Below are 23,642 nucleotides of genomic sequence, written 5' to 3'. Positions count from 1 at the left end.
GTTTAATATTTGCCTCTACAGAGCGGATAGGCCTCAGAGGTTCCATCTCAGATTCCACATTCTTGTCTTTCACCCTCCAGGCTAACCTGCTATCTTGATTTGAACCAGGTTGTTTCTCTACCCATTTTTTCAAGCAGTTGGTATGATAGACTTATCGTGTGGATCAGATATGGTCTTCACCTGTTCAACTCCACATGCAAAAACGAATGTGCACTCCAGGTACCAGATTTTGAAAATATTGTAATTGGTATTTTTACCCATGAAATAATAATATCTGGAAAAAAGTCAGTGCATTTATAAAATGTTTATAACCCGTTAGGCTCCTGTTTACTAGATAGTCAAATATAGCAAAACAGACACAAAAGTTTGATCTTTTTTTACATTTTTGTATGAACAATAAAAACAATAATATATATATATATATATATATATATATATATATACACACACACACACACACACACACATACAGTACTGTGCAAAAGTTTTAGGCAGGTGTGAAAAAATGCTGTAAAGTAAAAATGCTCTCAAAAATAAACATGTTAATAGTTTATATTTATCAATTAACAAAATGCAAAGTGAGTGAATGGAAGAAAAATCTACATCAAATCAATATTTGGTGTGACCACCCTTTGCCTTCAAAACAGCATCAATTCTTCTAGGTACACTTGCACACAGTTGGGTTGGCCCAGCCATCTTGGAGAACTAACCACATTTCTTCTGCGGATTTAGGCAGCCTCAGTTGCTTCTCTCTCTTCATGTAATCCCAGACAGACTCGATGTAGAATAAATTTGGGGCCAATCAGATGCCTCCCTGATGGTACTGCATGATGGATAAGTATCTGCCTGTACTTCTCAGCATTGAGGAGACCATTAATTCTGACCAAATTCCCAACTCCATTTGCAGAAATGCAGCCCCAAACTTGCAAGGAACCTCCACCATGCTTCACTGTTGCCTGCAGACACTCATACGTGTACCGCTCTCCAGCCCTTCGGCGAACAAACTGCCTTCTGCTACTGTCCGGAGAAGTCTGGTCAGAAGTGGCCTTCATGGAAGCCATACCTCCGATGTGGAAACAAGGCCAAGAGACTATGCACGAAAACACAGGAACTGAGGTGCAGAAAAATGGCAGCAGGTGCTCTGGACTGAAATTTGAAATATTTGGCTGTAGCAAAAGGCAGTTCGTTCGCCGAAGGGCTGGAGAGCGGTACACGTATGAGTGTCTGCAGGCAACAGTGAAGCATGGTGGAGGTTCCTTGCAAGTTTGGGGCTGCATTTCTGCAAATGGAGTTGGGAATTTGGTCAGAATTAATGGTCTCCTCAATGCTGAGAAGTACAGGCAGATACTTATCCATCATGCAGTACCATCAGGGAGGCATCTGATTGGCCCCAAATTTATTCTACATCGAGTCTGTCTGGGATTACATGAAGAGAGAGAAGCAACTGAGGCTGCCTAAATCTGCAGAAGAAATGTGGTTAGTTCTCCAAGATGGCTGGGCCAACCCAATTGTGTGCAAGTGTACCTAGAAGAATTGATGCTGTTTTGAAGGCAAAGGGTAGTCACACCAAATATTGATTTGATGTAGATTTTTCTTCCGTTCACTCACTTTGCATTTTGTTAATTGATAAATATAAACTATTAACATGTCTATTTTTGAAAGCATTCTTACTTTGCAGCATTTTTTCACACCTGCCTAAAACTTTTGTACAGTACTGTGTGTATATATATACACACACACACACACACACAGTGTCTATAGGAAGTATTCACTTCCTTGGACGATTTCACCTTTTTTTGTGTTACAACCTGAAATCTTGATGCATTTAAATGTTTTTTTTTTCCTTTTCACCCCCTTTGCTATTCACCCCTAAATAAGTTCAGGTGCAACCATTTGCCTTCTGAATTTACAAAATAAGTTAAATGGAGTCCATCTGTGTGCAACAAAAGTGGTTTACATGATTTCAGATTAAATACACCTGTCTCTGTAAGGTCCCACAGTTGGGTAGTGCATTCAAAGCAAAGATACTACCATGAAGACCAAGTAGCTTTCTAAAGAACTCTGAGATAAAGTTGTGGAAAGGTACAGATCAGGGAAGGGGTATAAAAAGATTTCAAAGGCATAGAATATCCCTTGGAGCACAGTCAAGTCGGTCTATAACAAGTAGAAGCAAAAATTGAACTATTTGGCCAAAATGCAAAACATTATATCTGGAGCAAACCCAACACAGCACATCACCCAGGTAACACCATCCCTACTGTGAAGCAGGGTGGTAGCAGCATCATGCTATGAGGATGCTTTTCATCGGAGGGACTGTGAAGCTTGTCAGGGCAGATGGCAAAACGGATGGAGCTAAACACAGGCAAATTCTTGAGAAAAACCTGCTTCAGTCTGCAAAAGACCTAAGACTGGGACGGAGATTCACCTTTTAGCAGAACAATGACGGCAAGCACGCAACCAAAGCGACACTGGAGTGGCTTAAAAACAAGAAAGTGAATGTCCTAGAGTGGCCCAGTCAAAGCCCGGACTTGAATCCGATTGAGAATCTGTGGCAAGACTTGCAGATTGTTGTGCACCAACGATCCCCATCCAACTTGACAGAGCTTGAACAATTTTGCCAAGAAGAATGGATGAATATTGCATGATCCAAATGTACAAACCTGGTAGAGATTTACTACAAAAGACTTACAGCTGTAATTGCTGCCAAAGGTTGTTCTACCAAGTATTGATTTAGGGGGGTGAAAACTTATCTAACCAAGACATTTCAATTTTTTTTTCATAAACTGTTGTTTCATAATAAAAATTCTCTTGTCTCTTGAAAGTGTTGAATAGGTTGTGTAAATCAAAGGAAAAAAATCCAATTTAAATGCATTAAGATTTCAGGTTGTAACACAACAAACTGTGAAAATGTCCAAGGGGGGTGCATACTTACTATAGGCACTGTATATAGCAAAATATATACACAGTAAAATAAAAGTTCTACATGCATAACATAAATATTCTACTTTGTTTATGTAAAGCATGTACAAAATTAATTACTCACACTATATTGTAAAATAAAATTAAATACTCTGTATATACTTTAGATCATTGATTGTTTCCTGCGGTATCTCCAACTCTTCTCAATGTTGCACGGAACACAATTGGATAATAAGGTCACCTGATGACTTCCCAACTTCAAAACGCATATCACATTACTAACACTGCCTTAGAGCATTGGGACAGAGAGAGATGTAATCTGAGCTGCAAATCTCAGTACAAAGGGGACGGTGCCAGCACGGACCCCACAGCACGACTAGCACTGAAGAGCATCACTGTACTACAACCAGAGCACTTTCCCGTGCACTTATGGATTAATGTACTGTGTTATTACTTTGTGAAATATGAACAAAAAGGTTTCACAAAATAATAACACAGTACCGTTATTATTATTATTATTATTATTATTATTATTATTATTTATTATTATTATTATTATTTCTTAAAAACAGACTATTTGGGCAATAATAAGACTGTTTTCACATTCACTTTGTCACCCACACTACTCACCTCCTGACAGGCACATATACAAAGTGATCAGGATGAAAAAAAAACATAGAATAGATGCAAACCTTGATGTACGCAGGTACGCCATGGTACATTCATTTGACGTACATGCGTACATCCTGGAGCTGAAGTGGTTGAGAGTTTGTCAGTTTAAGGGTGGTATGGAGTGGTTTTAACCTTTGAGTAGTGAGTTTTAGAATGTTTTGATGGGCCCACTGAAGTGAGCTTTTTTTTTTTCATTTTTCATAATTTTTCATATTTACACTCCTCACATTGATACATTTGTTAGTAGGCCTATTAGCAATTTATTACAAAATGAACATATGTAAGCAACTATTTCTTACAGTAAATAAACAAAACAAATAAATATTAATTGTTATTTTGTCATAGCAAAAGGTTTTGACAAAAATAACAGGTAATCAATAACCAAAGATCAGGATCAATAACAACACATCCCGAAAAAAACGAGAGAGCGAGAGACAGGTATACATCATATCCGGGTAAACACGTGGTGAGGGTGAAGGCAATGAGGAAACCCTACGTCAGCGATCCTTGTCATATTGTCTGAGCTTGGGCCATTCGATGTTGAAGGCAAATATTCTTCACTGATATTTTCAGTAACACCTGATTCAGTAGAAGAATTTAAATCAGAATTGGAATTCAATATAATTTCTAGTACTTCTTTCCCACAGATCATTTTTCGCCACCTAGTATTGCAATATGAGATTATCAGCAGTTTTGTTAAGTTAAAATCTCAAAATTTGCAGATCGTACCAGGATGTTCATACTCCCTAGGGACCATTAATTCAATGATGTACCGGTACGTTCGTACTACTCAAAGGGTTAATGCCTTTTATGCCCATTCCCTGGTACACATCTTGCATTATCATGGCCATAAAGCAAGTGCACTGGTCTATGATGATTTATAAGGGTCCTGCTTTTAAATGGCTGTTTTTTAACCATTTGCGGTCATATGTTAGACCAGGTCCGACATTACAATTTTCCCTTTCCAGTCCAATGTCGAACCCTGTCCGACATCATCAAAAAGACGTGAAGCACAGGTCTCTAGTCATTTTTTCTCCGGAAAAAGCCGAGAAAACCTTTCAATTGCCGAGTGAGACCGATAAGAGCCAAATGAAACTGGAAAAGGGGCGTTTCTCATAGCCCCATGCACTACAGAGATAACACGGACAAAACAAAGGAGGTAGCTGCTTCTGCATCCAGCACTGAAAAAATATCACAGACATTTGCAGAGCTTTTTTGAGATGTTATAGTAATAAAATAATGACTTAGATCGCATTATTGAGTTTGGTTATTATCGAGTGATTCAATGCCTTCTAAACCTGTCTTAATCTAAAAAAAATATTTTAAACAGCATGTGTAAAATAAAAAGCGTGTGTGAAAATAAATTGGACCTGATGCGCCTGACAAGTGCTGAATAAATAGACTGCAAAGAGTTAATATTGTTTTCTTTTAGTTTTCTTTTTCTTTTTCAGGACTCGTTTGGCAGGCCTGGACTAGAGAAACTGTGAGTTATTTTCTTTAATGAATGTTATTTTCTCACATTATGGTTCCCAGTGGCAGATCGTTCTGTCACTGGCTGACTTGTTTTAGCCTCTTATCTTTGCCATGGCAGATGTCTGGTAAAAGGTAAAGAAAGCCTAAAGCAGACAATCTGTTACAGAACACAGATAACTGCTTTCAGCAAAAAAAAAAAAAATAAATAAATAAATAGAATGTTATGTGTGCCAATTTTTTTGTTATGCAGCCTTACATTTACCCTATTTCTTCTGTGCTATTCTAAAATGTATTTCTGAAAATAAATTATGGCTCTTATTCAAATGATTTAATTAAGATGATAATGGAAATCAATTGCTAGACTACTAAAATTAACCAGCATCATGCTAGTTGATTCATATTTATTCTATGTTTATTTTATGAAAATGGTTGCCTCCTCCTACCCTTCCCATGTTTAACCTATATAATATATTCATTATGCTTACTACTGATATTATATAAAGTCACTCGAAATGGTAACCTAATTCTACAAAGCCACCCACTAAAATAAACTCGGATTGCTTTTCCCATTACATCACAAGAAGCAGCTGTTATTTTCAAGTGGGTGCTTCTGTTTATGACAGCAGTTTCTAGTGGGCTAAGGATTTAATTGTAAGAAAAATCTAAACAGGATTAAAGAGAAAAACAAGACATGTTCAATAGAACAACATGCTAAACATTTTATATAAAGAAAGAAAAACACAGGGTTACATTTGATTAAATGTATATTTAAGTTTTATTAAATCTGTCTTTTTTACTTCAAGTGAGAACTATCAACCTGGTGTCCACTGGCACAAGTGAAACAAATGGTTATATATCAGAATTCCAGCATACATTTCACACACTGTTTCACTGTTAGGGCTTTGTTCAAGGAAGCTGGTCTGACTCCCGTGAACACAGCACAGCTGACATTGCAGAGCCACCCAAGAAAACAAGCCAGGCATGTGAGACTAAGCATACAACAAGGACTAGCGAATGGAATCGTCTTGACAAGCACAGGGAAAACACCACACTGAACCCATAAGGTTAAATTCTACAAGGTGTTTTTAATATCAGATTTGGAAAAATAATGCAAATAATAAGTGTTCTAGGTCAGGGGTTCTCAAGCTTTTTTTTTCTGGGCCTCCCTTTGGAAATGTTTCAGACTGCAACGGATGCATACTGGTCTTAGTGTTGCATCTCAAATTGCATTTTAAGATATCTTGAAATATTTAGATATCTGTAAATCATTTGCAGATATTTAATTTAAGATATCTGTAAATAAACCATTTTGAATCTTCATTTCATTTTGAGATAGTTGTAAGTCATTTAAATATACCTCTAAATTAGTTCCTATGAAAATGTTGTGTTTTAAATCGATTTCCTGTCAGAAACAGGAAGTTATTTTGAGATATCTTAATCATTTAGCAGACACTTTTATCCAACGAGACTAGGGGGTGAACTATGCATCACAACTGCTGCAGAGTGACTTGCAATAGGACTCTGGTTTTACGTCTCATCCGAAGGATAGAGCACAAGGATGTTAAGTGATTTGCTCAGTGGCTCAGCTGGGATTGAACTGGGAACCTCCTAATAACAAGCCCCTTTCTTTAACCACTGGGCCACCAAGCTATCTAATAATAATATTAAATGATTTAAAAAGATATCTGGAAACAATGTTCAGATACTTAAAATGATTTAGAGATATCTCTAAATTAATGTGAGATATCACTAAATGATAAATTGGCTTGTCATACTTGTTCTGCATTTTGCATGCTGTCAATAAATTGTATAAATCTTAACCCTTGTTGTATTTGAATAAATACTTTAGGTCAATCCACAAAATACCACTCACTTATATGAGGTGGGTAACATTAGAGAAAGCATACAGTATACAAACACAGTACAGTACTATTGTTTGCACAAAGGACATTTTCTTTTATAAGAATTATGAAAAAAGATACTGTGTACACTTAAACTACAGTTTGTTTTAACACCACTCTCACATTGGCAAAATATAGCAATTCTGATCTTTAAATAATATGTATTTAATTATTAATACTTAAATTATTGAGTTGTTTAAATCTATTACTTCATTTTCTATTCATGAAAAAGAAGAAACATCTTTGTTGTCTGCTTTTCCTTATACTGTCTCACCTTTTATTAACAATGACTTTTGCACTGTTTTATCTGCTCATTGATAATAATAAAATACCAGCTTAAGCCTGTCTTAACCCTCGCAATGTTTGAATGAATGCAGATATTTAGAAAATATGTAGAGAAAAACTAATTCTTAACAAACACAGACATTGGCAAATTACATAGAATCTTCCCCTTCAAGTAAGTGCAGTTTGTCTAATTTGATATATCTTATCTTTTGCTGACACTATAATTACCCTAGTCAGAATCTGAGCATAAAACCAGATAGTGGAACAGTTTGCACAAATTAAAAAAAAAATTGAAATAGGGGAACTTTTAACGCAGTTCCTCCTTCCTGCTGTGATAGACATATCTGTTAGGTATATGAGTCTAGGCAAATATGAATTTTCTTTGTGTTTGCCTGTAATATCTCCCTAGCATGTTTCTATTTTTGCAGTTGATGTGTTATCTAATATAAATCAGAAGAATCAATGAAGCATCTTATAGTCTGAATACAGTGTACTGTACATAGTAACTTAGTGCTATTAGCCTTAAGTGGGATTAATGGTCTGTCCTTGGTGATCTTCATACCTATCAGTTTCAAATTAACATTCTCCTTGACATAATCAAACATAGAGGACACTGTTACAAAATGTACCGTGAAGGTATTTTATTGTAGGTAGATATTAAATGCTCGTAATCAAAGTAATTTTTATTGGTTTCACTATAAAAATTTGAAATAAAAAACACAAGCACAGGAACATGCACACCCATACTCACAGTCACACATAACTGACTGCCCGAAATCCCAGCCTTCCAGCTGCTGAAGGGTTGAAACTGATCTGTCCTGGAAGAAATTCCAACCAAGCTCTGGAGACAAAAACATGGAAACAAAAACATTACATACAAGAAACTCAATTTCAAAAGAGAGACTGATCGATGAATACATAGATACATACATACAGTAAATGCAGAAAGACATACTTACGTAAGCAATCAACCTCCTAGAGAACTATACTCAAAATCATATTGATTTGTAGTCAATAATAAATAGGATAGTTGTTAACTCCCAACTGAGTCTCAGGGTCTAACATTTTCCGCTAGTCAGATGAGTGGGAGGGGGCGGGTCAGGGTCATCCAAGGGTGGAATTCTCACTACTTGAACATAGATGTTTTACAGATTTTTGTTTCAATTAATTACATTACAGTGAAATTAACTACACGATGGCTAAATAGACTTATACAAAAATTATTTTTCATCATTGGGTTCATAAAAGTGGCAAAGGAGCGGCAAGCAACATGTAATTTGAATATGCTTCCAGTCTCTAATATGCTGCTGCTCTCTGCAAAATGCATATTAATTCCTTCCTAGCTGTTTAGAGATACCAGAAACGTCCCTTATCATGTGAGAAACTAAGATGTCGAACCACATAAGGGAAAGATTAGTTTTGAGATATGCAACAAACCTGGCAGTCTGGCAGTCCAGGAGTCCATCTTACTGTACGTCACACAACAATGTTACCCATACTCAACTATTTCTCACTACTTGCTCTTGCTCTTTTGAAACTGTGGGTGCTAGCTTCTTTTATAACTATATTTGCTAGAAATAGAACTAAAGGATTCCAATTTCCCTTGGGTTCATCACCTGCACTACTGACCTTGTAACACTGTCATAATTCATCGCAGTATCTTATAACCCTTTCTACAGATGAGTTTGACCTAAGAATGCCTTTCCAGTCACCCAGCTGTTTGTAATTTATCTTTTCTTATCTGTTAAACTATATCATTTCAGCCATGTCCCCCTAAAAAATATCTGCAACATAAAAGATTTCCCAGAATAAGAACAGATGTTTCCTCTAACACATTCCCAGTTCTTGTGGTAGGTTGAGTAAATGTAATAATGTAAATGTTTCCTTTGACTCTCATTTAATATGATTAGGGCTTCTGTTTTTCGGAAAAAAATACACAAGGCATTATAATCTTAATGAGAAAAAAGCAAAATAATAAATAGGATTGTATTTGCCTGGTTGGATCCTGAAACTAGCAGTTAGGAAATTATGTTTTGGAGATGGCTAAAAACAGAACAAGGTGTATGTGGCCCCAAAGCTTAGACTCATCTCAAATAAAACTACACTGACTCGAAAAGAAGTATCCATCAGCACTTTACCCAGTAAGCTGCTCAGACATTGCTTAAAGCAGTAGAACAAATATATTCTAGTAACATAGAACTTGCCACAATACATCATGACGCTTACCAGCATCAGCTTAATTTATAAAACAAGCCACCACCATTTGTTTTTTCACTCATTTTAATTCACTACAGTGACATGGGGGTCTATTTTAATTAATTAAGCAGTGGAGCCACTGTAACATTTAGAAACCTGATTTTCCATGAACCTCATTTAATTGTATTTTTTGTATACAGTAATATTAATTACGATAAATCACTCCAGAGACAAAACCCCAGCTGGATTAAGATTCTCTGACAAGATTCATAATAGTCATTTCAGAAGCAGTTAATTGAAATTGATTGCTGATACGAATTATAGGAAATAGGACACTTTAAATTTGTGGATCTGAATCTTTTTATTTGTTTGTTTTTAATATTGTTTCTCATAATGTACACGCCTCCCTAATTGTAAATCTTCATTGCTAAATGTTGTTGTTTTTGTTCCAGTTTCTGCAGTTGTATTCCTATACTAAAGCCACACTGCAACACCATCCAGAGACAAATTACATTTAGGTATTATGGAACGTAATATGCACTGGCTCAAACTGCAAATGCATTTCAAACACAAAGATGGCGTAGGTAAGCTTGTGCATTGTGGATCATACAACCTTGCAACTTTCAATATATACTCGTCCTAATTTGTTTTCCCATATGTAAAGAAATTAATGACAAATCTTATAATAACTGTGGTATATTATAAATAGGATATAACCAATACGTCATTATATATTATCACAAAAAAAATTAACTCTCTCATTGGTTTTGAACTGGTACGTACTATACTACCAGTGTTTCCCATTCCTAGCTAGAGTGTAAAATTCCCTGTTATTTGGCGTAATCCTACTTCCAGTCTGCTTGCCTGCATAACTGTTTCAGCATCACTACTTTTTCAATACATTACATTAACGTTTCTATAGCATTAAGTTTTACAATTAAATAAATGTTCTCCACCTGTACAGGCTGCAGCAATAAAGTTGGAATGTCTGCATTTTAAATAGTGCCACAGCACTACAAAGTAGTGCCTGAGTTCATAAAAAAAAAATGTAATCACTGTGCTAGCTGTTATATTAAATAGCATATGAATTATTCAAAGAGTTACTTTGCAAGCAGATTATAGATACGATTTTTAATTAACTCACAAAGACTTTACATAAATTGGTTCTTGAAAAATAATGCCGGTAATACTTATCTGTATTTATCTGGTGTGAAAACGTACTATTATACATTATCATTTTAATAATAATAATAATAATAATAATAATAATAATAATAATAATAATAATAATATAATCTTTATTTTTATATAGTGCCTTTCATAGTGGACCACCATCACAAAGCACTTTACAGAGGTATGCTGTGAACTGTGCATTATATGCAGAGTCACTTTCAATAGGACATCTAATGGTTAAATTAGAACTACAGGCTGCTTTATTTTGAATACTAACAGTGAATCGCATAAAGCTTTCACAGACTGAACTGATGTTTTGCGAAAATGTTTGCTATGATCTATTTATCTTTAACACGCATGTGAGTTATGTATTAAAAAGGTAGAGTAGTGATGTTTTTTTTTTTTTTTTTTCTTTTAAGCCAACAGTCTGTTCAGTACAATTTTAATCTTGGTCAACACAATTTTATTCAGTTCAGCTTTGCACTTTGGGCTTGCAATCCTAATTAACTTCCTGCTACACTTTGATTGGCTCATTTTAGACTGCCGTATAATTACTGGCTGTAATGGCTGTAAAAGCTATGATTAGTTTTATCATTATTATAAACAGCTTGATGCTGATCCTGAAGCAGATGTTTAGGAAAATATAAAAGTGATCATGTCTTTGCACAAGCTTACAATTTTTTTTAAGAGGTACTATAACAGCGATGGACATGCAAAGTCGTATTTGTTGGCATGCCTGGTGAGCAGTTATCTGCTTTTTTTTTTTTTGCTCGCCCCCTAACAGTTGAGTGGCACTTTGGAAAGCCAGTCGTTATTATTTACCCGTTCATGGTTGACTGTTTATGCTGCTGAGCTGCTTTATTCAAGCAATCCAGGACCAGGAAGTTATTCAAAAACAGTAGCTCTGTCCCATGGAGGATCAAATATAAACGAGGTCAGCTATGGGTGTGTCAGCGGGACACGCAGGAGGAAGGGATCGTTAGCCTGATGCTTGTGGAATTTTGCTGCCCTTTACCTCCTGTACTAATTGGAAAAATGGCCACAGTCATTCATGCTTCATACTCCAAAACAATTTGTGGTCAGTCGCGGGTCTGCAAGCCTAAAATAGGTCAGAATTACATAATCTAAAAATAATCTAAAAAAAATCATAATCCCTTTCTAAAAATATTTACAACTTTTCGCATGTGTCAGAATGTGCAGTGAGACTGCAAGGTCTTTCTGCAGGTCTCACTGGCGGTAACACGTGTATTTTTGCATTGAACTTAAAGGTCTCACTCCGTTTTAATTCTTAAACCGTTCCCTTGTCAAACCTTTCCCTTTCCCAAAGTGGAGGATTGGAGGATTGGAGGCTTAGTAAATGTGCAGTGAAGAAGGTTGGTAAATTGATATTGAATTTTTATTAAACATACATTATAAATTGTGTAAATACACGATAACACAACCCCCCCCCCCCCAAAAAAAAAAAAAAACTAAAACAAAAAACAAAGTAAAAAAGGCAGGTGTCCCGTTTTTGCATTTTGAAAAGGTGGTCACCCTAAGCACAGTTGAAAAAAAAATGACAGTACACTGGTAATGGCTGCCACTGTGTGCAACTGCAAATAAAAACAAAAAAAAAAACAATTATGGTCAGGGTTATGGTTACTGAAGCAGTGCGCCAAATAAGCACACTTCTTATATTTACTGTTTGATGCGTTGTGATTGTTTCTTTTACTGTAGTTTAGTATTATAATTGTTGAACTTAATGCATGATGCAATGTGATTTGTTTACTGTAGTTTAGCATTTGAATTCTCAAACTTAATGTGTGATTGTGGCAAACAGGTTTTATTGTTTATAATCCTGGTCTGCTGACCACAAATTATAATCCCAGGCAATACACAGTAATGTGTATTGCACTGTTTCAAAACAACAGGTTGCAGTCCTGAAATAATAAGACACAGTTTGTAAATAATAAACAGTAGTCACACACAAAGACACATGTTCACAAGTCCACAGTGATTATCGTTATGCTCGTGAACAAGGTGCTGTGTTGTTCGGGTTTATTGCTGGCCTGTAGCGACAGCTCTGGATCGTGTTAGCCATCTAATAACAACAAACAAGTAGATTTTAGACACGACAAACAAAACACTTACGATAATTCCACAATACTCCTTCCGGTTTAGCTTAACCATTATAAAGGAACAGATCACATAGCCACATCCCCTTTTTGTACCTTCAGTCACGCCCCCTTGGTTAGCAAGTGCAACTGCTTCTCCTTCAATCTGTGCATCGCTTTTCCTCTGGAGTGATGACTTAATATGCCGCAGCTGTGCCCCCTTTCTAGGTGGCCAACTTCCACCTAACCCTGGGAATGAATTGCCGGGCCATCCAGTCCAGGGCACTCTGTTACCTTTACACAGCGCCCTTACAGGTCAGGAGGGAGATTTATCACTAAGAATCAGTCTGTCTCTGTCACAGTGATGAAATGTGATTTATGTATTTCACTGTAGTTTAGCAATCTATAAATCAAATGATGTATTCATTGTATTATGCACTATTATTATTTTAGTATGCTGTGAAGTGCTTTCAGGTGGTGTTCCACTATGAAAGGTGCTATATAAAATTAAGATTGATTGATTTTACTAAGGATTAAAAATTCTCATTGCCCAAAATAAAAAGGGACATATGCAAAAGTTGATGCGTCCCTGTGAAGTGCACTAATACTGTTGCTTTTTTATGTCTATAAATTTACAATAAAATATAATATAATCTGTGAGCAAAAAATGGAGTGAGGGACCTGCATATTTATAATCTTTTTTTTTTTTGGTCAGAATTTGATTGGTCTTGCTGCCTCGCTTTGCCTCCCACTGCTCCACAATGTAGTAGTCTCACATTGCCTTTTACCAAGCCGCATTCTCCGGCCTCAGTCTACAGAAAGAACAGCATGTGAGTGTAGATTAGAATGTGGCAGTGTACTAAAGGGCAGGAGATGAGGAATGTAAGGGAATTCTCAGGGGACGAGAGGTAATTATGGGAGGTGAAGGGAGACTGACTTTAAGTGCCCAGCGAAATATAAAGGGGAAAAGGAGTGGGATGGGGTTGAAGACAGAGATAGTGTATGTTTGGCCATGGGCCTGACAGTTATGATAGGAAGGGTTTAAAATGTGGTGGGTAATATTACTATTTTTTTTATAGGTATGCTGCAAGCTGCTGTTGTATAGAGACCTGTCCTAAGGAGATAGTAAGACAACTTGTTTCAGCTTGCTGCTGAAAAAAAAATTTCATCAGTTACCTGAAAAGTGAAGTTTAAGAAAATGAGCACAATAAAAAAAGCTAAACTTCAGACAGACAGTGGTAGATCCTTCCAGGAGGGTTGGACAGAGACATTTGGAATGATTGACAGTAAAGGGAAAACTTTGTGTGTTATTTGTAATGAAAATGTTGTTTCTCAAACCTCAAGTCTGAAAAGGCATTTCGACACCAACTGCAAAAATATAACAGACCTTCATGAGAGTGAAAGGAAAGAATTCCTTGAAAGGGCAGTGAGAAAGTATCAAACTTCCTTGCATTGCAAAGCATGGCAAGCCCTTCTCAGATGGTGAATATATCAAGAGTGCTATGCTGGCTAGTGCTGGTTCTTTATTTCATGGCTTCCTTAACAATAATAAAAATGTGCAGCACATCACAGATGTGCCACTCAGTAGAAATACTGTCAAAGACAGAATCCTACGAATGGCTGAAGATGTTAGTCACCAGCTCACCAGTGAATTGCAAAAATCTGAGTTTTATTCACTGTGTCTGGGTGAAAATACTGATGTCAGTAAACATGCAAAGTTAGCAGTAATTGTGTATTATGCAGCTGGTGAAAACTTGTTGGAAACTGTTATCCAGGTAAAACATCCAGTTGTCCTGTTTCATTGTTTGATCCATCAGGAAGTCTTGTCAGCTAGAGATAGCAGCCAGAAACTGGATGCCATCCTTAAGATAGTCACAAAGATTGTACATTACATCATGGCTACAGCTCTGAATTTCTGCCAATGTCAGAAGCTTCTTGATGAGGTTCAGTCACAGTACTCAACGTTACTGATGTACAGTAATGTCAGGTGGCTAAGCCGAGGACGAGTGCTGGGGTGATTGTAGATGAAATAAGGCTGTTCATGGATGAAAAAAGGGGAAAAATATCCACAACTCACTGATATTGTGTGGCTTAACAACCTTATATTTTTTAACTGACTTCACCAAACATTTTAATGTCCTGAACCAAAAATTGCAGGGTTTTGGCAAAACAGCTGAAAGCATGCGTGGGGACATCAGGGCTGTTGAAAGAAAGTTAGAGGTGTTTGAAAAAGACATCGACTGTGGGCAGCTCAACTTCCCAAACCTGAAAACACATGGGCATAAACCTACACACTTTGCAAACAGTGCCAGTAATCTGTAGGAAGTTTATCACCAGTTTTCCAATATTGTGGGGGCATGCTGTGGGGAGGTTGGGAGGTGAAGAGGGTGGATGGAGGGGGTTCTATCTAGTTCATATAACGTTCTTGATTATTTTGTATTGTGGATTGCTTTTTTGTTGGTGTGTTTGCTTAATAAAAACTTAATTACAAAAAAAATATGGTTTTAAGAAGTTGCCATTTAGCCAGAGTATAACCTGTTACATCCCTAATTAATCATTGGCACTTAGTAACTTATATAAGAACAAAAAATCTGATTTTAAGCACTCCAGCTAAAAGCAGTTCACCCTCCTTATACTATAGTCTTAACAATGTATCATCCAGGTATATTTCATACATTAGTGAAACCATGAATATTGCATAGTTAATCAGGTTTCAGCCTATGAATAGACTCTCAAGTCACCAGCGGAGTCGAATTTCACTCGTGTCAGTTGCCGCTGAGATTCAAATTCGTTGTTAGCTGCCATTGCAGTAGGATATTTTTGACTGACAGCGAATGCTGATATCTTTCTTCTCACCCCTTTCAGGACCAATCATTTTTAAGTGGGATGCTCCCCCAGGACCAAACATTTTATGGCTGTAGTTCACTCTCTTGCTATAAAAATCTATTTTTATTTACATTTTAGTGTTAAAATGTGACTTTTTACTGACTGGCCTTAATGGACAGTTGGCAACTTTACACCAAATGGAGTTTAACATGGCTTACTTCTTTCTCAAGCGCCAATACAGTGAAGGCAGTGAGCTGTCCTTGCTTTACTGTTGATTGGAGGTGTTTTTTGACACCCTTCGTTAAAGAACATGCTCGTTCTCCAGGGTCAGGGAGAAGGTTTTCGGCGGTACAGGGTTTTCAGCACTGATTTGTAAAAATATTTCTAATGCCCCCCTTTGCTGCTTGCATTCTTCTTCTTCCCATTTCTTGTGTTTATGCTTTGCTGCCCATGAAAGAGACATCATTTGCTGTATTCAAATAAAATCAAACTGACGGAGCTGGAATTTATTTGTGTCGCCGCAAGAAAGTGAGCAAGGCAGTAAGTTCCGGGTCAGTCGGTTTGATTTTGTGTGAACACAAGTGAGATACACAGGGTTGAATTGTCATTGAGTGCAGTTCTGTATCTGTTTTTAAATTTTTTTTTAACTTTTAGTTTTTATTAACTGTATAACAAGACTATCGTGCGTGTGATTATTTTCTAGCTGACTACACAACTGGAGAAGAGTCACCTATCACATTGATTGTGCCTGTCGCCAGTGGTGTGAAAGGTAATGTTGCGGCAAAAGTACCATTTTATCGCAGGACAAATCACATTGCATCCAGTGTATGGAGACATTTAGACTGAGAGGCAGCTGGTACTTGAGTGAGTCTATCGGCCTCAGTGTCAGTGTACGCATCCTCAGGAGCCATGATCTTAAGAGACATCATGTGGCAGAGCCCGGGAATCCTGGGATTTGTAGTTTGTTTAGCACTAGGGGGAATATTTGGTTTGGTTTATGAAATGCACGAGTACTGTCTACAACAGATCCACTTTTATCACAGAATTTTTTTTATGAAAATGTAAGTTGTTTTTTCTTAAATATTGTTTGAAATGTTTTAGCAAAGAGTTATGTGACTGTGTGTATATTTGTGTTTTATACAAACATTTTGAATCCCTGTGTGTTTTTAAAGTTGTAATTGATAACTTTCCAGTGCAATCGTCATTAAGGTCCAAAGCACATGTTCTAAACTTTCGCTAAACTAAGCTATTCATTGGGCGGCACGGTGGCTGCTGCCTCACAGCGCAAGGGTCCTGGGTGTGATTCCGGCCTAGGGGTCTGTCAGTGTGGAGTTTGCATGTTCTCTGCATGGGTTTTCTCCCACAGTTCATTCTAAATTACCGTCTCTGTGTGTGTATGGTGCCCTGCAATGGACTGACGTGTAGTCCTGCCTTGCACCCTGCGTCTGCCGGGTTAGGCTCCAGCTCACCGTAACCCTGTAAAGGATTAAGCGGTTAATGATAATGGGTGGAAGCGATCCAATTTTTTATATATGAAATTAGTTGGTAACACTTTATATTAAGGTGCTGCTTATTAATGTTGTTTTTAGAAATCTGTATGCTTAATAACTATGTTATAGAATGTTAATAAATGACTATGGATGGTTTATAACCATGTAATAGCCATATACTGAATTACGTTTAAACATCCCAAAGTAAAATAAGTGGCTAAAAACTGTCCCCTTTATAAAACTGTAATTCAGTCTATGGCTATTGCATGGTTATAAACCATCTATAATGCTTTATTAACCCTTTGCAGTCCATTTATTCAGCGTTTGTAAGGCGAGTCAGGTCCAATTTATTTTCACAAGCGCTGTTTTATATATATATATATATATATATATATATATATATATATATATATATATATATATATATATATATAATATATCTATTATATAAAAAAATTTTGTCCAAAACAGGTTTAAAAATGATTTATGTGGGTGCTGCTATTAAATGGCAGTTTATTAACCCTTTGTGTGTTTTCTGCATATATTTTACTTAGAAATCTGTAATAGAACTGAACAGACAAAGCCTTTGAACTCTGTTCTATTTTTGTTTTATGCTATTTTTATAACTAGTTATTTATGTTTTAGAATTTCATATGTGCGTACATCTTTTTACACCTGTTTACATAGAAGTTTATTGCGTAAAGTTTATTTTATTAAAGTTTTTCATGTTTATGTGCATATGTGTGTATGTGCTCTTTTTGAAAAAAAATAAGAAACAAGTTTAGTTTTCAATGTAAATACGGTGTTTCTGCTCTGAAAATGTTACGCATGAAGTGTCTTAAATAAAAATATTAAGTTGTATCCGATTGTTTGTTTTTCATTTAAAAATGGAGCTGCACATTTTGCGGGTGCGTCGGTTGAATGTAGTCTGAAATCTTGACGGTTTTAGTGTTAAAAGGCACGTCATATGCAGATACATTGAAATAGGTTAATCTACTGTTTATAGCCTAAAAAGAAGAAGAGTCAGAGGCGACTTAATAGAGGTATTTAAAATTGCCAAGGGGTTTAACAAAATAACTGCTGCGAATTATTTTTCACAGGTTACAAAGAATTAGGAGTCACAGGTAGAAGCTGGAGAAGGAGCTTTTTCAGAAAAATTGGGGTGGAACAGGCTGTTGGACAGTTGCTGAAGAGACTATAGGATTCTTCAAAAATAAAAAATAAAAGATTAGATGCTGTCATGAACAATATTGTATCCCTCTCTGTGACCACAATAAGACCTTTAGCTAGTCACCTGGAGGAAGGGCGGTTCATCTAGCCAAGGATTTTTTTTGGTTGTTCCTTTCCTGAGTGCTAACAGACCCCCACTGGCACCAATGCTAGTGAGCATAGATGAGGTGAATAGCCTTTTCTCGTTCTTGAATTTCTTATGTTCTTTATGCTTATGTGTCATTACACTTTAATTAAGTGCCCGGTCATGTAGAGATGCACCATATAATTGAAGGTCCTAAAATTCCTCCTAAAATTCTCCTAAAATTCACTTGGAAAGTATTTCCATTGCATTTGTGAGCATCATTTTTCGTACAGGATACATTTTTATCCACCCCTATTTTACAACCCTTTATCGTTCACTTGAATTAACTGAATTTTGCCTGTTTCCATCACAGGGTTCCCTACCCTAGCTCCTCTTGTTTCTATGGGCTTTGGAGGAAGTACTGTTCTTCATTGCTGGGAAGGCGGTTTTCTGAAAAGTGATACCAAATGTAAATAATATTGCCCTGGTACTCTCTTGCTTTCTCTGCAGTGCTTGGAGAATCTCTACTAAAGCTATCACTATGGTAGTACTACCTATCTCAAGCACTTTAGTCTGGTGACATGGTATAAACTAAATACATATGTAAAATGATATAAACTAAAATGGAAGAAAACTTCTAAAATGTTCACAGAGAAATACAATTATAATTTGTCCAAAACTAGCAATGCTGAAGTAATATAAAAACACAAAACAAACAACAACAAAAGGAAGCACCTATACTGAGCCAGAATAAGTAAGCCTGAAAGCTAAATAATCCAGCAAAAAACATCCACACTGATCTCATGAATGGTGGTTAGGGTGATTGATGAGGTGACTGCACCGCCACACTACGCAGAGGGGAACCTTGTTTACATCAAGGAAAAGAGCGTCCACTCTGCAGGAACTACTATACAAAACCCTTCCACTCCAAGATGGAGCTCGTGAAGGCATTGCCCAGCCAAGGCCGTTTGAAAAGGCCATTTGAAGTCAGCGTGAGGATGTCGAACTCCAGGAGCCCAGAAGTAGGTCACTTTAGGGAATGTTGATCCCAAAACAGTAGAGAGATGGTTTGCGTAGAGTAGTAGGTTCCTGGAGCAGGATGTGCCTTTTAGTGTGACTAGTGCTGATCATTTGTGTGGCAGACTTTTATTTTTAGCGTTGTTTTGGTTTGTTTTCTTTATTAAATGTGACACTCTGGCTACCATTGCTGGTACCCTAGTGTCAGCACTTGTGTGTTATTAACTCTGCGCAACTGTGCAGTGTGTCAACAGCCAGTTCTCTGTGTCTGCCTCAGTATTATACAATCACAACCCATGTATGTAATGTCGCCCGATTACACAGCCATATTAGATTACAGGTCAAAATGAGTTTCTAACACACTAATAACATGAATTTAAACAGCTTAGGAAATATGAATTGCTGAAGAAGCAGTAGCTGTGGCAGTGGTGTATTTTTTAAATTAAATCAAACAAGTCACTTACAATGCACATTTTCTTTATTTAAACTGTTTTCTCTTCCTAATCTTGTGGTATTAAATGTAAGATCTAGAACTGTACTGGTATTTATCTAACACTTAGCTGTAATGTTTTAAAAGCCTGTAAGATGGAGCTGGTGTACATATTGTTAACGCTGACGGGCACATCACACAGGGCGAGGCAATCCACTCACAGGCCGAGGGCGGGTGCGAACCCGGCACCTCTCGCATTAAAGCATAGCGCTGATGCTGCTGTACAAAAGAGCCGGCTCCTTTGCAAGGAGCGTATCTCAGGCTTACATCTTCGTGTGCGATTACGTCACCTACCAGCCCTGCTGCTGCCTTCCCCTGTGCACGCTACACTCTCCCTTGCCAACCTCAAGTCCACCCTGGACTTGCTCACCAGGCTAAAGTCCTACGACTGCGTGCCGGTGTACCTGCATCCACTTCTGACACAAATGTAGCGATCTCGGTTAATGCAGGCAGGCGCATCACACAGGGCGAGGCAATCCACACACAGGCGGAGAACCCGGGACCTCACGCACTAAAGCGCTGATGCTGCTGTACAAAAGAGCAGGCTCCTTTGCAAGGAGTATATACTGGGCTTATGTCTTCGTGTGCGATTATGTCACCTCCCAGCCCTGTTGCTGCCTTCCCCCATTCACGATACAATACGTTTAGTAATACTAAAATAAATATATGCAATTCATTACCTCAGAACTTTCATCCACCAAACAGGAAGCTCCTTTGCAGGATACTACTCGGTAGATGACCGAAGAACAGAAGACGCTATCGTGAAGTACAGGAGGAGGACTACTAAAGAGCTACTTTTAACCCTAAATCACTTAGGGAGAGCAGGGATTCATTATGATGTATATGCAAAGCCTAAAACTACCCTATGTGTTGAACTGTAAACACCACATGTTACTGTATCAAAAAATCATCAATATGGGCTGTCTATCTGCATTAATTCATGGCAGATAATCAGGAGTGGCACTAGATAAATTCCACAAGTTATAAAGTTTGCTGGGCACTAAGGCTATTTTCACATTAGTAAGGTAAGGTAGTCCAAAATGTGTTCTATTTCAGTCTTAAGTTACTGTAGCTTTAAAAATGGATGTGATTAATTCTTAAAAATTCTTAAACATTCAATCTGTAATCAATTAATCTACTACACCATTTGCATATAAATACTGCTTAGTTATTATGCAACATTAATCAACAGCAAGATTAGAATGCTACAAATCACTCTAGTACTTTTACAACATTCTAATTTCCTCTTGACACTGGTGTGAAATAATTGGAGACTCATGGACAATCTTGAAGACTTCACACAGAATGTTTTATTATATTACAACGCTGTTCATCTAGCAGCTTATTAGGCCCCACTAGAAATAATTCAAGCTCATTCTTGGATTCCAAGTACACACTGTGCCTGATAACACTGAGTAGGGTTGTACATCAGCTAAGGGTCTTTTGAATGATATTATATATTACAAAAAGCCATCACTTTGCTCTAGTTCACCATACTTACCCATATTTATAACTAGCATCTGATTATGTGTCACTACATTCAATTTTAATGCAACCTGATAAGCAAACAAAGGCAGAATATCAGCATGCTTTTCATCATTGAAATTACATATTAGCTTTATAATGTCTTTCATGCATTCCAATGTTTATTACAGGTTTGGCAGATAAGGGCACCCCTTCATTGTATAGACATAAAGCAAATCTAGTGGCCAGGTGCCAAGACCAACAGTGCCTGTGTGCATTTTCATAAATGGAAACATTTTGGTATTCATCAGTCTGTGTTGAGAAATCACATCAAAAGATATCGGGGTTGGTGTTCTATCGTCCCGTCTTGGAGGCTGAATTATGAGTCACAAGCCAGGCTGCGTTGGGACAGGTGCCTCTTTTCCACTGTATAATCGAGCCACACCAGGGCCATACCAAGCCCACACAGTGCAGTTAAGGAAAGCCTAGCTTTCAAACTGTACTGTACTTGTGGCAGGTTTCTAAGCCTCACAGACATTCCTTTACATCTGTTATCTCTGTGATTGTTCCATCCCCCTATGCAACCAAGAAGAACCCTTCACAAATGCCCATAAATGGTCAGATTTGCTCTCCCTTTAGTCAATCTGCAATTTATTGAGACAAACACTGCATTCCAAGATACCCCACCTAAGCTCTGTGCTCAATATCTCTCCATTGAAAATACCAAGCATTTAAAATATTCTAACAATACGAGTATGGATTATTACATTTCCTTACAGTCCTGAACTCAAAAAGCCAAAATACCACTCCCAGCTTCTTTGTTCAATTTGTATCAGAAAATAACATATTATAATCTGTTGTAACACAAAAACGATTACAACATTCCTTAAACTTACATTGAGTTGAAGTCATTACATTACTGTAATGTATGATTGCAGTAACAGCTCAAATATGCTGAAACCTACAGTATATCAAGAAGTTAAGCAATGCTTTTGCTGCAGAGATGGGTAAATACAGCATGCTAGAGCATCCACGGGAAAAAACGGGATCAGGATCATCCGCCAAGAATTTTAACATAAGTTGAACAACAATCGATTTTGCTAAAACATTGGCTAATAGTTAAAAAAAAAAAAAAAAGCATCTGTTGTTAAAATGTAGTGCCTATAGAAAGTATTCACCCCCCTATTCACAGTTTGTTGTGTTACAACCTGAAATCTTGATGCATTTAAATGATGGGATTTTTTCCCTTTGATTTACACAACCTACTCAACACTTTCAATGTGTGAAAAATGGGGGGGGGGGGGGAATCAATTCAAAATAAAAACCTGAAAAGTCTTCATTAGATAAGTATTCACCCCCTTTGCTATGACACTCCTAAATAAGCTCAGGTGCAACCAATTGCCTTCAGAATTCACACAGTAAGTTCAATGGAGTCGATCTGTGTGCAATAAAACTGGTTCACATGGTTTCAGATTAAATACATTTGTCCCTGTAAGGTCCCACAGTTGGGTAGTGCATTCAAAGTAAAGACACTACCATGAAGACCAAGGAGCTTTAAAAACAACTCCGGGATAAAGTTGTGGAAAGTCACAGATCAGGGGAGGGGTATAAAAAGATTGCAAAGGTATTGACTGTCCCTTGGAACACAGCTAACCTGATCATTAAGAAGTGGAAGGTATACGGCACCACCCAGAATCTGCTTAGAGCTGGCTATCCTCCAAAACTGAGAGGTAAGAAGGGCATTGGTCAGAGAAGCCACTAAGAGGCCAATGACAACTCTAAAAGACCTACAGTGTTCCATGGCTGAGATGGAAGAAACTGTCCATGTGTCAACAATAGCTGAGGTACTCCACAAATCTAGCCTGTATGGAAGAGTGGCAAGAAGGAAGCCATTTGTGAAAAAATTCCATGTCAAATCCTGCTTGGAATTTGCAAAAAAGGCATGTGGGAGACTCTGAAAAGATGTGGCAAACGATTCTGTGGTCCAACGAAACAAAAATTGAACTATTTGGCCTAAATACAAAGCGTTATGTCTGGCGCAAACCCAACACAGCACATCACCCAGGTAACACCATCCCTACTGTGAAGCATGGTGGTGGCAGCATCATGCTATGGGGATACTTTTCATCGGAGGGACTGGGAAGCTTGTCAGGGTAGAGGGCAAAATGGATTGAGCTAAATACAGACAAATCCTTGAGGAAAACCTGCTTCAATCTGCAAAAGACCTAAGACTGGGATGAGATTCACCTTTCAGCAGAACAATTGACAGCCAAAGCGACAAAGAAGTGGCTTAAAAACAAGAAAGTGAATGTCCTAGAGTAGCCCTGTCAAAGCCCGGACTTGAATCCG

The 23,642-nt window shown here is 37.4% G+C and overlaps 1 protein-coding gene across 2 annotated transcripts in view; it reads right to left on the bottom strand.

Moving 5' to 3' along the window:
- The window catches only part of LOC121314768 (zinc finger protein 385D-like), a 75,034-nt gene that overhangs the window by 30,273 nt on the left and 21,119 nt on the right, over positions 1-23,642 (bottom strand). For both annotated transcript variants that reach the window (XM_041248417.1, XM_041248418.1), the window contains one exon: positions 8,002-8,091. In XM_041248417.1, the coding sequence (XP_041104351.1) occupies positions 8,002-8,091 (90 nt within the window). The remainder of the gene's footprint in view (positions 1-8,001; positions 8,092-23,642) is intronic.

The sequence above is a fragment of the Polyodon spathula genome, chromosome 4 (genome assembly GCF_017654505.1).
Source record: "Polyodon spathula isolate WHYD16114869_AA chromosome 4, ASM1765450v1, whole genome shotgun sequence".
NCBI classification, from domain to species: Eukaryota; Metazoa; Chordata; class Actinopteri; order Acipenseriformes; family Polyodontidae; genus Polyodon; species Polyodon spathula.
The sequence above is the reverse complement of the archived record's forward strand: the minus strand, read 5'-3'. Positions and strand labels throughout refer to the sequence as shown.